Here is a 16,091-nt window from a genome sequence, read left to right on the forward strand (position 1 = left end):
ACAGCATTGATCATTGTAAGTGAATTAGGAAGTAAGCCACAATATGCACAAGTGCAGCTTGTGGAGTTAATGAATTATGTTAGCTGCATTCGTTGTTGCTGAAATTGTGGCTGCGACAGAGCCGAATCATGGCGTTTGCAAAGCTGCGTATTCTCCCTGTTGCGGTCGCTTTACCTGTGTTTTTGCAGAGAGCATGTGCTTTGTCAGTCACGGAACTTTTCACCATCCAGCACTGATTTCCTCCTCTGAGACGCTTGATGCACACAGTTCAAACAGGAAGAAGCACCGCAGATGTTCAGACATGTGTGTCACATTTAGTTTTATGTCAGCAACTGTATTTTTTGCATGGATAAGTGACTAATGTAAGTGTGTGTGTGTGTGTGTGTGTGTGTGTGTGTGTGTGTGTGTGTGTGTGTGTGTGTGTTTTAAGTGAGTCCAGTAATAAGGAGAACAGTGAGTCACCCGAGTGGTCCTTCACCACTGTCCGTAAGAAGAAGACCGAGGGCAGGAAGGTTCTCAATGGAACGGTCAGTACCGTCTGTGTGTGAATGTACAGCTTTTAATGAGCGGAGAAACGGTCTACACACTGTCAGAGTGGTCAAAGTCACTCTGAAGATTTCTTGTTTGAACAAAAGGTTTTTCATCGTGGCATCAATTTTTTTTTCTACTCCGCATGATGAAGGAATGGATTTGTTTTTGCTAAAGTTAGAGGGACAAAATTAAAAACCAAAGTTTTTCATTTAGTAAACCTAAAAAACCTACTGTAGCATTTGTGTTTCTACGTTTCTTTACATTAAAACGTAAATTTGGCATCAAATTCACAATATGTTTTATGGGACTTAATAGTAAAAAAAAAAAAAAAAAAAAATTTGGGAAACAGCCAGTTTTTATTCCAAAATTTTTGACAGTTATAATTTAACAGGAAAAAAACCAGTGAGTGTTGAGAAAAAACAAAGACAGGAAATTGCTTGTCAAACGTGTCAGTTTTAAAAATGGAAGATTACCTTGTGTAGAAATGCACTGAACGGAAAAACCTTTTTTTTTTTCTTCCTCCTCATCCTCTCCATCTGTCCAGGTTCAGGATCAGCTGAGTAAATCTGCCAGTCTGACCACAGTCATCTCTCCTGTCTTCACTGAGGTTAGCACACAGACACCGTGTGGTAGTGTCTCCATAGACGCATGGAGTGACTCCTTAAAAGTATAAGCGCAGGCCAAAAAAGCAGCCTCTCCGTAACGTTTTCTGAGGCCTTCACACCATGACTCGTGTTGAGTAAATATATGTACGTGTGTAAAACAGAAACCGCACATTTCCGTTACATAGACCCACATTGACGGTGTGCGGCGGGAACATATTGCAGTCCAATATTAGAGATAATATTGACACCAGAGATAAGTTAACAAGGTTTTTTTTTTTTTAAGTTATATAACGAGATAAGACTCAAATCCTCTCATTTGTCTTGTTGCACATCTCCAATAAAATAAAGAAAACATAACAGGCATATGTCAGGGGTAACGGACACCGTCAGGAGTTTAATCTAATATTAATATTTTTGTAAGTCTTCAAACAGGGCTGTAACAAGGCACAGAATGAGGCTTTAAAAATTGAGGTGCAGATGGCACGGTTTTTTTTTGTTTTTTTTTTTTAATTTATTGCCTTTGTCCTCTGTAGTTGAAGCAGCAGCACAAGGAGCACTCTGAGCAGCGCTTGGCCATCGAGGAGCTGGAACGCAATATCCGGTTGGCTGAAGAGGTCTGTCCGGGTATCACAGACAGGATGGTCACTCACATCATTGCCAGGTACCAGAAGTGCAGTCGTCCTTTTCTAAAACGATCAAGCCTTTATTCTGGAGGCGCCGTGCGAAGGCAGCCGGACTTGCTTGAAGTTTCATGAAGACGCGGAGAACTCGGGAGGAAGCCTTTCGGATGAGAGGTGAAACGTCGTCACGAACTTGGAGCAAGTCCGGTTGCCTTCGAGGGGCACTTGCAGAACACCGTGACCTGGATGACTGAGAATCTTCACAGGCACAATCAACTCTTTAGTTTCCCCTTTGTTCCTTTCTCGCCTCCTCGCACGATTGCTCCGTTTTGTCATTGGGCCCTTCACTTCTCTGTCGTTTGCTTTCTTTTGTTGTGTCCCGCTGTCTTTTTTTTCAGTCTTTGTCTTGCTGTCTTCTCCTTTAGCTTTTATGTCTTCAGCTTCTATGTTGTGTAATTTGTCATCATTTTTTGGCTGCTGCATTTCTCCCTCTCTCCTCCAAGGCTGTATTATCAACCAGGCAAGGTGGAGCCCCAGGCTTACACCACATCTTTTTGGTCTACATAATTTAGTTAATCACAAATGATGTAATAATATGATATAAGCTATGTCGGGTCCTCCGTCTCATGGCCCGGGTCCTGTAGAGGGACTCTGTGTTTCTTGTTTTGTCAGACCAACCGTCAAAATTCCAATGATGTTGAGTGTACTGTCTTAGAAAACTGGGAAAACATTCAAAAGAGGCTTGGGAGGCTAGAACCAGTGAATTTTTTTGGCATTTTTGCCTGAAACATGACTTCAACGATTAATGGGTTGCAAAAAATTGTTCAACTAAACTATCAGTAATCAACTAATCTTTTCAGCTCTAGATAACCTGTTGGTTTCTGGGAAATAAAGAAACTCCCGCGTGTGTCCCTCAGATCATTTGTTTACCGAATGTCTTCCTCTCTCTCCCTCCTGATTTCACGTCTTCATCAGATTCACGACCAACTGAAGGGGCCGACAGATCGACAAAGGAAGTACGTAAATGAACAGAGACTGTGTCTCCGTACGGTGACGCTGCTGGATGATTGGAAACGGAGGAGTTTTGCTGTGCGACGTCTCCTCGCTGTACATACACACACAGACACGCGACTCACACACACACACACACACACACACACACACACACACACTACTAATGTAATATATAACTATATATGTATGTGTATGTGTGTATGGATATATACATGTATAGATATCTATATATGTATATATAATATATATACACATCCACATGTTTTTGTGCGCATATATGTATATGCGTGCGCGCACCGACACACACACACACACACACACACACACACACACACACACACACACACACACACACACACACACACACACACACACTTGTGTGTATATATATGTATAGGTGTATAAATTCACTGCTGCTGGTTGAAGACCTTTTTCTCTCTAGATTGGATTTGAAAGACAGCTGCACTTTTGAATGAACTGGTCTGAATTTTTGAAAGTAGACCTGAATGGATTTGTGGTTTTCATTTCCCGTTTTTAGGGTCATGAATTTCTCTCTCTTCGTTTTTTTCCCCTCTTCTTCGTACTTTGTTAATTTCTTGAGCTTGAGCTTTGAATTTGTGTAAAATAAAGCAGACAATTTCGTCAGACTAAATTCAAACTTAAGTCCATGAGTAATCTTCCTAAACTCCCTAAATTACCATCATGTGCCTTAATTAACTCCGCCAAGGAGCTTGTGTTCTCACCCATGTCTGTTTGTTGGTTTGTTAGTTTTGATGTTTGTCAGCAGGATTACACAAAAAGTGCTGAACCGTTTTTCACCAAACCTGGTGGAGGGATGGGGCCTGGGCCAAGGAAGAACCCGTTAAATTTGTGTGCGGATCCGGCGAACGGGGACACAGGAATTTTCTATCACTTTTTTCCCCCAAATTTTCATCAACGTTATGCCTTGGCGGAGGTATGCGCTCTGACGAGTGCCATTCGAGTTCTTCATGCAATCGGTCTTTTTCTGAAAGAAGACATACGTTTTTATTACTTTTTTTTTTTTAATGGAGATGTTTCTGTTGAAACCGCACACAAAAAATATATAAGCGAGGGTTCTCATCCATCAGCAGTGGTATGTTTTGTGTCATGGCTTGCCTTGACCTGTATATTTCTATATGTTTGTTCAGTAGCACTTGAGACAGATTATATGCCAATATTGCATTTGTTTTGTTGTCTTCAGTAATACTTTTCACTTACAGTTCCCGGACCCTGGAATTCAGTTCAGGTCTGTCCTTCTATATGTAACAACTTTGTTTCAGCAGTAAAAAAAACATATTAAAATCAAATGCATTTTAAGAATCCACACTATTAAATACGTGTTAAATTCTCATGTTTATTAATCTATTGCTAGTTAAGATAAAAATTGGGACTAAAAATGTTCAAAATGGCTGACATTTGGGTAAGATCAGTGTAGTTTCTCGTGATGGGAAAAAACCAGTAGTACTGAACAACTGTTAGCACCAAAATTAGTGGTCTAATGAAATGGTAGAAATAGCGAAATCTCGAAGTCGCTCTGGGTCTGAAGTCATTTTACTGTTATTGAAGATTTCATTGTTTTGTGGGATGAGTGTTTTTTTCAAAAAGCTTTTGGTTAAATTAAGATTTCTGTGATGAAAGATCTGCTAGGAACCATAAAAAAGGTCTTCCACTTGCTCTTGAAAAGCCTGTGTCCTTTTTCAGGTTAGGTAATATGTTGAGAGCTGTCAACTTGTGTCCGAATGTTCAACATAACCCTTGATGTGTTAGGATGTTGTTTTTCATTAGCTAACATGGGAAAGTAGCACAGGTCCTCTTCAGGAGCAAAAAGGGAGCTGTAATCAAAGGTGTTACTGCAAGTTTGTACCAAAGACACTATAAAACTTGGTCATTGTATATTTTTTTTGTCTTTTTATATATGATAAGGGATACAGTAATGCTTGTTGGGGGGGGTTGTAAGATGAAAGATGTAAGATTTTAAAGTAATGTTGTCTTTTTTGTAGCGGGACTTAGAGTTTTATGAATAAATATTTAAGTTTGATTGAGAAACTTGTGTTTCATCAGTTTCTTTCTTTCTTTCCTTGAATGTGCCTTTTCTGAAGGAAAAGTCATGTCTATGACGTACAAACTTTACAGGCAGTGACTTTTCTGACATTATCATTGTACAAAGTTTTCATATTGCGTCAGAATGACTTTTCTGACACAATATGACAATATTATAGTTTCTGACAATCTCTTGTAGTTTTTTCCGTTATTTTTAATATCACTGTTTCTTAAGTGGATATAATTTGATCACTGGGTGAAATTACCCACTGTATAATATTATACAATTAAAATAATATGATAAATTATACTGATTATACCAGATGAGTTTAATTTGTAAATCTAGTATTTTGATCACAATTATCTTCTTGTGTATAATCCTTTTATTCACAAGTCCAGCTGTTATATAAAGAAAGAAAGTGTTCAAGTTCACATTTTCCTACAGAATTCACAAGAACCATTTATACAAAATAACAAATACGTTACCCAAACAGGATCACCCCGAAAGTTTCCCAACCCTACATAATCGCCACACTGACAAAACACTCAAAATTTCATATCAAAGTCTTCAAAGTATTCTTTTAAACAGTGGTCAAGTGGATTTTAATCCAGTTCCACTAAACTATGAGTGTGCACAGCTACGCCGAGTACAGCAGGTGATGGATGCTTACAATGGACAGTTTGGATATCATCTTCATTTTCTCTTCCAAATAAGCCTGACTAAAAGTGGGGGTTTGATTACAACCTGTCTGATCATCTGACCACTTGTTTCTTGCCACATCTCAGGTTTTGTTTTTTGTTTTTTTTAGCAGTGTTGCCTTGTGCCTAGATCTGAGCAGTTACATTGACTAGATCTTTATCATACCAGATCGATCCTATAGCCAAACTTACAAAAATAAAAGCCATCCATCCATGTTCTGCCACTTATGCAGGGACTGGTTAAGCAAGGTAGTCCAGATGTCCCTCTCTCCAGCAACGTTTTCCAGCTGCCCCTGGACCACGTCAACTGGCTTCCTTCGGCGTGAAGGAGCAGCGGCATCTACTCTGAGCTCCCTCCGGATGTCCGAGCTCCTCACCATAGGGTGAGCCTAGGCCCTTCCCCGAATGACCGTGGGTGATGGCTGGAATTGACGGTCGGTGACGGTATTAATACTCAGAATTTAGTGTGGTTGTACCCATAATGCGGCTGTTGAACAGCAGCCGGATTACTTTTCAGAAGCGGAGGTTTTTTTACTAAAGCAAGGCAAAAACAGTACATTTCATCTGCCAGTACACCTCAACAATACGCTTCTCATTCACACAGATTAATCACATTTATTACAATTGTCTTGTTTTACCTAGTCTGTGGTGGATGTGCTTTTTAAAAACCATCCTGCCTTTTTTTTAATGTAATCATCACGAACGTTTTCACTGTTTCCATGAGTAAAGTGTTTTCATCTTCACCTACAGTGTGACCTCTGTAACCTTCGCAGCACCTTTAGTCTCGTCTCTTCCTTCTGTCTTTTCTTCCTTCACCTCTTCCCCCTTTAAGTCCTTATTTGCCTTCTCCTTCGCTGCTCCATCGTCCTCCTCTTCCTCCTCCCCCTCTTCCTCCTCATCCAGTTGGAGGCTGCCAGAGGAAAACCTCATCCTGGCTAGTCCGGCAGACCGTACTATGTTCCCCAGCGGGGGTGGTTGGCAGTAATACGGATAGAAAACCTCCGGGTCCGAATCGCTATAGCTCCCCGTGGTTCCTCCGATCATGCATAGCGAGTTGGGACGTTCAGGCAGAGGGGAGGAGTTTAGCGGGAGGTAGGTGGGTCTGGAGGGGCGTGTCAGGTGGGGGTAGTAACCAAGGGGACGAAACTCAGAGGCAGGGTTAAAGGTGGGGTTTGAACTCCTTGAGAGGTGGAACTTGACATCTGGTTGGCTTGCCACGCGGCGAGGCAACCCCGGGAGGAAATTGCAGTCGTCGCTGTAATGCCCTGCCTCTGTATGTCCTGTGCCCAAGAACCTCGCTCCGTTGCTTCCCGGCTGGTAAACCCTGGCCAATCCCAGCCCACCTGAGCCAGAGGGGCGGAGGTTCCTCCTGTTCGGTGAAAGAGACGACGAATCCTGGCTTAGTGGGTAGAAAGGTGGCCGCGATAGCCCATCCATTGTCACATAGTCCCGCCTCCTTGCCTGTGGGAAACGCTCCAGCGAAGAAACAGCAACATAGTCCGTCAAGTAGGGGTGTCGGTTGAGCGGTGTGGAACCAGCTAACGGAAATGTTGGGAGGATGGGGTGATACTGGTAGGAAGGACTGTTTGGGTAAAGAAGAACCAACTGCTGTGCGGCGTCCGGGTGTGGCTGGGGATTGGGCCGACGTCGTGATCGGTTGCCATAAACTCCAGCTAACCTTTGGGCTTGGCGCTGCGCCCCGATGCGTCCACCCCTCACGTCCTCCATCACAGATGTTGAAGCTGATCTTACCTTCGGTGAGGGGATTGGTTGGTGGAGAGAAGGAGAGAGGGGCGTGACTTGAGAGAGAGGGTAAGACCTCTGGGTGACCTCGACCGATGATTGGCTGCGTTTAGCCCCTCCTCCCCTGATTTCAATGTCGTCTTTGACCCGGTGATGTGGGTCCAACTCGTCCTGACTGCGGACTGCCAAGGCACGGCCCGACCGAGGGAAGGGATGCGAGTGCTCATACAGCTTAGGAGGTAAGACACACAAACATTAGACTTATCTCTTATCAGGGCTGCAACTAAAAAGTGTTTTTATTATAGATTGAATCTGCCTGTGATTTTTCTCAATTAATCAATTGTTTGGTGATTTGACCCATCACAATATCGTAGAGCCAACGTCGACTTCATCAAAGGTTTTTTTTTTTTTTGTCCAACCGACAAAATCCAATAGATAAGCAACAGAGAAAAGTATCAAATTTGAGAAGCTGGCGCCATCAAATATTTGTCACTTTTGCACGAAAAACCGACAAGCTATTAATCGATTGTCAAAACAGTTGCCTATTCATTTTCCGTTGGTCGACTAATCAATTCAGCGACCAATCGATGCAGCTACGCGACATACGTATGTATATACGTGGTATGTGAACTATGGATGGTAGTGTTTATTACTTGTTTGGAGACGTCGGTGAGGAGATCAGGAGACGATCGACACTGTCTGGGATCGCAGTCTGACTGACAATAAGTCCTGGAGAAAAGAAAAGAAGAGATGATATAGACAGATGATAAAAAAAATTACAAAGACGTTCTATCATCTATCTTTCATTAGCTTTTGTTTTATCTCGTTTCCAAATGTTTTTTTTTGATACGTGATCATCTGAGGGTCACGGGGAATATTTTCTGGCATCTGTTACAAGGGAGCTTCTGCTTTGACCCCTGACTAACACAAGACAGGTCGTCTTGAGAGAGTTGAGTTGTGGTTTGCCGTACTATTGAACTGATGGGCTGAATGCCTAAAATATACGGTAAACTCAACAGAAAATTAGGAAAAGAGAACATCCCTCCACAGCTTGTGCGGTATCAATGCGAAATCAATGCGATCAGCGCGCTGTTAGCACCCTTCCTGGTGGTATTATTGTCATTTTGGAGGTGAATTTTAGCATTAGGGTCGGTGTATACTTTGATCTGGTGGTCTCATGCATTTGACTGGGGTTGGCGAATTAATTCTCACCTCTCAAAATGTGAAGGCTTCTTTTCCCCTGGTCCCATACACTCCAGCAGCTGTTTCTGTGTCCGCCCACTGCCACATAAAATAACACATTGAATACTAATATGCCTTTATCACAGAAGATATCCTGACACGTAAAAGTAGGAGAAGCACAGGTGGAAGTAATAAAATTAATGAATTCCGTTTAGGTGCCTCGGTTTCAGTTTTCCCAAAAATTACACAAAAATCTGAACAATGAAATGCTCAGTGAAGTTTTGAGTCACTTTAACAAGCACGAAATAGATTAACTCAAGTTATGAGCACAAGGTTATGAATGTTCTAGTGAAAAACTACCGACGGCAAAGACACTCGACACTCGCAAATTTCAGCATTTAGAGCAATGCAGGAATTTTCTTTGTGCTAAGCCCAAATGCACGTTTGTCTCACAGTGTTTTGTGTGTGTGTTTTACCTGTATCTAAATCTGGAGCCCTTACAGGAAAGCAGTGTTTTGTGTATTGCCTTTGGTTCCTCGGTCAGTCTGAAGAAGGCATGGTACTCTACACACATTTTCCAGAATGATTTACACACATCCCGGCTGGCCATGGAAAACTCCAGGGTGTCCTTGCACGAGGGCTGCATGGATATCACACAACACGTAATTAATTATTCAATTAATGCAAACGCAGAACGGACAGTTGAATATTTAAAAAATGCAGTTATCCAGTCTGACGATTATTGGCAATCACTGCCAGGTCAGCTCCTCACCCCAACTTTGTCGTGTAGTTTGATGAGGAAATGTTTGCGCTTGAAGCTCAACTTGCGGATTTTCGCCCAGCTGAAAGTGTTGATTTTGGTGTTTCCCTGAAAATCCCGGAGGAAAAAGCTGGTTTAATGTGTCCTTCAGTGCTACCGACATGCCAAAAATTTAACTTACTTGCAGCGAAAACTGTCCCTTTCTGGAAAACAGGGTATCTTTAACGGTCCCGCCATCCTACAGCGGTAGGCGTGACCATCAGATCCAATCATTAAGCCATCATAAAGTTTGGAATAATCCCACCTGTCTGTCTCCCATTCATGTTAACTCAAACTGTTTTTAACTTAAGTGACATCTAATTGATTTCACACTTTATTTACCGCATCCAACATCCTGCTTCAACAGGATCATTTGACTCTTTCTTTACTTCCTTAATGTCAAGGTGCCACCGATGGAGGAATTCTGTTTTAGGAGGTAGCCCGTCACGGAACTCAAGTATTGGACATGAAACAAATTTTTCCCCACCGCTGACAATAGATGGAAAGTCACCAAATTGATTAGGATTCATCCTGTGGGGACCATGAATATCTGTACCAAATTTTATGGCAATGCAACCAATATTTGTTGTGACATTTCACTCTGGACCAAAGAGACAGACCAACAAACTAACCCTGCCATCCCTAGAGCCAAGCTGCTGTGATGGCTAAGACCGTGAAAGTTAGGACCATGAACCTCACACCTGAAAGACCAGTACTCCGGAGTGTGTGACGGCCAGGTTGATCCTCATTCCCTCTCCGTCGTGGGCTGGGTGAGGCCTGATGCCATACATGTCCAGCTTCCTCGCCACCTCCAGCAGGTGGATGTCCGAGTCCGCTGGAGACACACCTCTACAGAGAGATTGACGAATGCAGGCTATACTGACCAAACACGTCCCTAACATGACATTACAGCTTTTTCTGCAAACATTTCATGGACGCGGAGCTGTTCTGGATGAAGCAGTGCTCTCACTGGTTGGGTTAAACAGCAGTGGGTGATGACAAAGAAACTTTGGGTGGATTCTGTGTTTGACACGGAAAAAACTTGTCGAATGACATGTTTACTGCCAATGGTTTGTTTTGGGGTGAAAACATCCATTACACGACAGAGCCTCCAGACCGCCTGTTTCAGTTTCGCTATGTACCTGTGTTTCTTGTGGAACTTGATGATCTTGTGGTCTAGGTACTCCTGGTTGGGGACGTACTGCTTCATCTCTAAATGGTGACAATCCAGCTCCTCGTCATAGTCCCCTAGCTCTGCTGTAACAGACACACACACACACACAAACATGCCTGGTAAAAAAAAGATTTTAACATTTAAATAAACAGACTGAGGTCTTTCTTTTCTCTAACTTTGTGTTTCCAACTATCCTCATTCGAGGAAAAGTAGATTTTTATTTTTTTCATTGGGGTTATGTGGGAATTTGCCCCTAAAGCTAAAAATTAAATTTTCTATAAAGCATCAAAAAGCACCTAGATGAATTAAATTATGCCTCCTGACTTAGATTCACCACTTGATGACAAATGTGAACTTGCAGGTTCGCCACATGTGGAGTTTAACTCTGCTTACACTGCAATATGTGAGAGACCAGCAGGGCGGCGCTGTTGTCATTACAGGTGAGACTGCCATTGGACAAGTCCTGCTTTATCTGTAAGGCAAAAAGATACCTACACACACACACACACACACACACACACACACACACACACACACACACACTTTTAAAAGATTAGATAATAAGAGGAAAATTATACAGTCACAGTCATTTTAATTCTGCATTTTCATTTTTTCTGATTTGTTCAAAAACAGGCATTCATCATATCAGAGGAGGATGAATATTCACCTTCGGATACATTAGTTTATTCTGAGAGTGGATCTGTGACCAAGACTGTAGCAAGAAAGATTGTAATACAACAACAAACTATGTTTTAAAAAAAAAACCCAGCGATTAAAGAATACTTAGACGGAAGCGAACACTGTTACCTGGTCAGGCCTCTCTTAAGTTGCCCCGGGTCCGGTGGGAAGAACTTGACTATGAACCTGAAGAAGAGATCGTTGGTGTCTGACGGAGAGGAGAGACGAAGAAATGAGGGATTTTACGGATGTGTGTGTTGAGTTTCTTAAACGTAAAGGGGGAATTCACCCGACTTACATTTAATCTGTTTGGCCAGTGGCTTCAGCAGCTCCAACCAAACCTGCCACATGTTACAGATCAGAAAAAAGAAAAAAGAGGTTACGTTCTGTCCGTGTTCCTGAGGGGGAGAGAACCCGAAATGCTCCGTGTGCTTGGGTTCCTTACATAGTTGCCGCTGTGGTGTCTAAACTCCAGTCCGAAGTACTCCTTCTCCAGCAGCTTCAGATGACCACACACTTTGTTGAAGAAGTCGCCTCCTAGAACCTTTTGCTGAGACGGAGAGAGAATTCAAGTCCGGGGTGGGAAAGCGAGAGGGACAATGGGATTTTTTTTTTAAAACTGAGAATCTCTCAGAGCTCCGGGGGACGCTCGGCGGACCCCAGCCGGGACGGGCCCCCGACTCGCTGACTTCTTCAGCTCACTACGAACTTTGCATGAGGAGAGTTGGTGTAACGCTGCAGCCGGTATGAAGCAGACGCTCATTCGTTTCAGTGGGCACTGGAAAGAGAACCCCCCCCAAGTCTTGGGGGTAACGTGTCGCCCTCTGATCCAGCACATTCAAGATAATGCTACGGTCGATTAAGCAAAAACACTTAAAGGGCAGAAATCCGGTGGAGGAGGGGTATGCTCCTAGGAACCTATGTGTACCCTTCACACTCTTCCTTTTCCTACCATCTCAGTCTTTCCTCTCCAAACTCCTCCGCTTCTTTCCTTCTCTCTCTGTGGTCTCACTTATCTCTCTCTCCTCCCCTCCCCTCTTTTCTACCCCTCTGCTCTTCATCTATCTAATTACTGAGAGGGTGTTTGTGCATCGTTCCCTTTACTGCAGCGACGCTGTTTTCTTTTTTTTCTTTTTTTTTTTTAGTGTTTGCTGTCTGCTAGCCGGTGTTTACTGCCCTGGCGGTGGTCACTGGACGTCCCTCATTAACTTGTCATGAGGGAGGCAGGGAGGGGGAAGAAGAGAGGGGGGGGGTGTGCAGCTGTAACCGATTAGGAAGAGAACACAGTCCTAACCCATGATTAGTGGAAACAAACGGCTGCCCCCGGAACAAAAGAGCACTTTTCAATGGAGCGGAATGGAGTAAAATTGGGCGGAATGGGACTTTACTGTTCACCCTGCAGGCCGACAACTGTCCTCTCCAACAAACTCGAGCTGCTCATTTTTATTTATTTTTTCAATTATGTCGTTTTAAAAAGATACATTTGGCAACAACTTTATCACAAGTATTTTCTGATAATGTTCTTGAATCAGTCTTGAATAAGTGGCTGGCAAGTGGAATTTAAAAAGACAAGAAGAGAGCACTTTCTATTTGAAGCTGGAGCAGAGCTGGGCCTTCGGTTTCACGGGGGGTGACGGCGGATAATGCCGCGGCGGCGCGTGTTTCCCGGTCTGCGCCGGACGCGTTGATCCATGCGCCGCATGGTGGACCGAAGCGGATTCGGTTTGACACAGCTGCGGCCTACTACGTCTGAACCCCCCCCCCCCCCGCATCTCGTCTGATCATTCACCGGGGTTTTGCCCTGAAGGTCAGAAAATCGGGGTCAGAGGAGAGAGACCTATTCTTCAGGCCTCGGCCTGTAAGTCCCAGCTCACTCTCCCTGTTTACCAGATATTTATCACAGTTTATTTTCGCCCTCGTCCATCATCCATCCCTTCATCCCTCTCCTTCCTTCGTCTCTCCCTCCCTCCCTCCCTCCTCCTCCTCCTCCTCGCCCTGTAAAGATGCTACTAATGTCCCAGAAGCCACTGGGAAACCGACAGAGAAAGCATGGGCGTGGAAAATGGAGCTACTTAGCAGTCACAATACTGCAAGTCGCACGCACGCACGCGCACGCACGCGCGCGCACTGAGAGCCTCTTTTTAGATTGTGCGTTACTGCCTCGCAGGCGACGTCACCATGTCGGAAACGCTGACCTGGATTGCAGGGCACACGACGGTTCATTGACAGCAGAGTGTTTACGTTTCACATCCAGCTGTTTGACATCTGGCAGATATAAAAAAACAAAAAACCCAAACACGAAAAAACATTTCCTTCGTGTCCATTTGCTCCATTGAAGCCGAATGAACGTCCCTAAATCCGAGTCTGGATTCTCGACTTTGGCGTCCACCTCTCGTGAACCTCTTGCCCTCTCGTCCAGTGGGGGACACCGGGCCTGGGCCCCCCCCCCCCCCCCCCCAAAAAGCTGGTCCAGCGAGTCCCCCGACAAACACTGACTGTTATAAAGGCTATAACGCACAGGGTGGGTTTTCTTTTTGACAGCGTTGTAGTTTAGCACTGACTGAAATCTGGTCAGTCCCGATCCAAGCAAAACTCATATCCAAGTTCTGGTTCTGGTTTTTGGTTTTTGTGTGTGTGTGTGTGTGTGTGTGTGTGTGATCCATTATTATCATCATCGGTGGTTTTGCTACTACGGTACATGTGTGGGTGGGAAAATCGGCCTCTTGCTATCTGCCACACAAACCTGCCTCGACGAGCATTTTATTCCACGTTCAGCGAAACTAAACCTGGGGGACAAACGAGGAACGTTCGCGGGTCAGGAAGTTGCTCGGCCGTCTTCTTTGAGGGGTCTCCTCGTCCAGATCAAAATACAGAGAGGCAGAAAACAGGAGAATCCATTTTCATTCACCGGTCAATCGCCACGTAGTTTGGGATTAAACGGCGAGTTGTTTGGTTTGTGTTTGAAATGTCGAGAGAGAAAAGTCCAGATCCCAGTTTCCTGAAGCCAAAGGGCGACTTCTTGAAATCGGTCTGTCCGACCAACAGGTCAAGACTCAAAGACACTGAATGTCGTACCGCGTCGGTCAAAGAAGAGCGGCGGGAATTAAGGTGCGACAGGCTGGAACTGGTCGAGTTTTGGCGCGTTTGCGTGAAAAGACTCATTAGTGATCAAAGTAGCAGCCGTCTACTTTTTTTTTCGTGGATCCACCGGCTAATTGTTGCAGCTCTGCGAGCGTCGAGGCCGCGGACTGTCCCAGCCTGCCCCGGATGGGAGGCAGCAGGCTGAAGAAGAAGCTCAGGGGGGCCCCGGCAACGGAGGACGCCCGCTGCAGGTCGCCCTGGCCCCCCCCCGGTCTCTGTCAGGGACGCTGTGCGCAGCAGGAACGCCCCAGACCAGCGACGGATGGGGGACCGGCCCCACAGGTACGGGGTGCCGGTGACTGCGGCCCGCGCTTACAAACCGAGATACCGACTGGGCCGAGGTGGGAGCGTGAGTCGGTCATGTCACGGTGCAGGTTACCGTGCTAAGCCCCCCCGGCTCCCGGGTCGTCCCAGTGAGTGCGCGCAGGTGAGTGCGCGCAGGTGAGTGCGCGCTGTAGTACGGAGCTGCCCACGTGGACGTGCGCCGCGCCCGCGCGCGCGGTATTCTACACAGAGTGTAGATAGCGGCCCGATCAGAACGCGCAAAGACAAAGGTCGGATTTCCTTTTCTCTTCCGTGACGGGAAGGACAGAAACTAAAAACAACAACTCCAAACACGCGGAGGAACCAAACCGCGGTGTGAACGGCTGAACTGCTGCGTCAGAAAGCCACGAGGGAAACATCCGATGAAGCATCAACGTTTCTTAAAATGCAGCACGAACGGCACGCACACCTGCCGCGAGCCACACTCAAAGAAATCGGGTTTTTAGAAACTACTGGTCCAGGTGTTGACAAACTTACCTCCACCTCGAACGTGCGCTCGCTGTCATCGAGGAAGATGACGCGCAGCCGGAGCTTCGTCTCCTTGGAGACCCGGGACTTGGTGGCGAGACTCCCGAGTCTCTGGGTCCGCCGGTGACGGTCCCCCATCTCTCTCTCTCTCTCTCTCTCTCAGCTCTGATCCTCCATTACATCCATCAGAGTGAGAGTCGATCCTCAAGAGGCAGCAGCACGCCAAGGAAAACGGCTTCACGCGCTCCTCCTCATCATCAGCATCATCATCACCGCCACCACCGTCCTCCTCCTCCTCCTCCTCCTCTTCATCCTTTTCCGGGGGTCCGCGGCTGCCGCTGGAGCGCGCGCTCTTCAGATGCGTAATGGCACACTGACGTAGTTTCCAGACACTGAAACCCAGCTGACCCCCTCTATACACACACACACACACACACACACACACACATACACACACACATATATATATGTGTGTGTGTGTGTATATATATATGTACAACCACCTCTGAACAACCACCACAATGGATTTGAAAGGATGTGATTGAAGTGTAGACTTTGATTCAAGGGGTTTAACAAAAAATACCACATTAGCCGTTTAGGAGTTCCAGCCATTTTTCTACTTAGTCCCTCTGTTTCGGAGGCCCAAAAGTAATTGGACAATTGACCATTGATCAGTGTCATGGCCGGGGGAATGACCTACACAGGCAATACAGACACAAAAAAAAAGTAAACTTGCAAGATTTTAGGTGATTAAATGTGGATAAAGAAGACTGATGACTCAGTAGCAGAAATATTTGAATATTCCCAGAATATTAAAGGGTTTTTACAGTGAAAAGTAACTAAAGCATTTACTCAATTACCCACCCTCGAGTCTTTGCATTTCACGCTACCTCGTACTACTTCTGTGTGACAGCTACCGTGACTTCTCACGATGCTCTGGGGGATTGCACCTGTCGTCAGGTCCACGCCGGGTGGGGCCCATGGTGGGCTACGGTCAAGCAGGGCACTGATCGGGGGCCTTTTAAGCTTTTACTTACGAATGATATGGCACC

General features: G+C 45.1%; 2 protein-coding genes across 2 annotated transcripts in view; one reads left to right on the forward strand and one right to left on the reverse strand.

Annotated features, from left to right (window-relative positions):
• The window catches only part of stk26 (serine/threonine protein kinase 26), a 33,141-nt gene extending 30,221 nt beyond the window's left edge, over positions 1-2,920 (forward strand). The window contains exons 9-12 of the mRNA XM_040141129.1: positions 431-527; positions 1,076-1,138; positions 1,670-1,797; positions 2,732-2,920. Of these exons, the coding sequence (XP_039997063.1) occupies positions 431-527; positions 1,076-1,138; positions 1,670-1,797; positions 2,732-2,747 (304 nt within the window). The 3' untranslated portion in view covers positions 2,748-2,920. The remainder of the gene's footprint in view (positions 1-430; positions 528-1,075; positions 1,139-1,669; positions 1,798-2,731) is intronic.
• A 2,320-nt stretch (positions 2,921-5,240) lies between these two features.
• On the reverse strand, positions 5,241-15,192 carry LOC120797475 (FERM domain-containing protein 7). Its single transcript, XM_040141163.1, has 12 exons — positions 15,049-15,192; positions 11,552-11,656; positions 11,405-11,447; positions 11,236-11,314; positions 10,822-10,919; positions 10,397-10,511; positions 9,956-10,103; positions 9,228-9,323; positions 8,932-9,095; positions 8,486-8,554; positions 7,927-8,002; positions 5,241-7,504 (listed from the first exon to the last, which is right to left on the reverse strand). Exons 1-12 carry the CDS (start codon positions 15,175-15,177, stop codon positions 6,275-6,277), a joined length of 2,352 nt encoding a protein of 783 aa, XP_039997097.1. The 5' UTR covers positions 15,178-15,192; the 3' UTR covers positions 5,241-6,274.
• Between the last annotated feature and the right edge of the window lie 899 nt (positions 15,193-16,091).

Source organism: Xiphias gladius, chromosome 12 (assembly GCF_016859285.1).
Source record: "Xiphias gladius isolate SHS-SW01 ecotype Sanya breed wild chromosome 12, ASM1685928v1, whole genome shotgun sequence".
Taxonomy (NCBI): Eukaryota; Metazoa; Chordata; class Actinopteri; order Istiophoriformes; family Xiphiidae; genus Xiphias; species Xiphias gladius.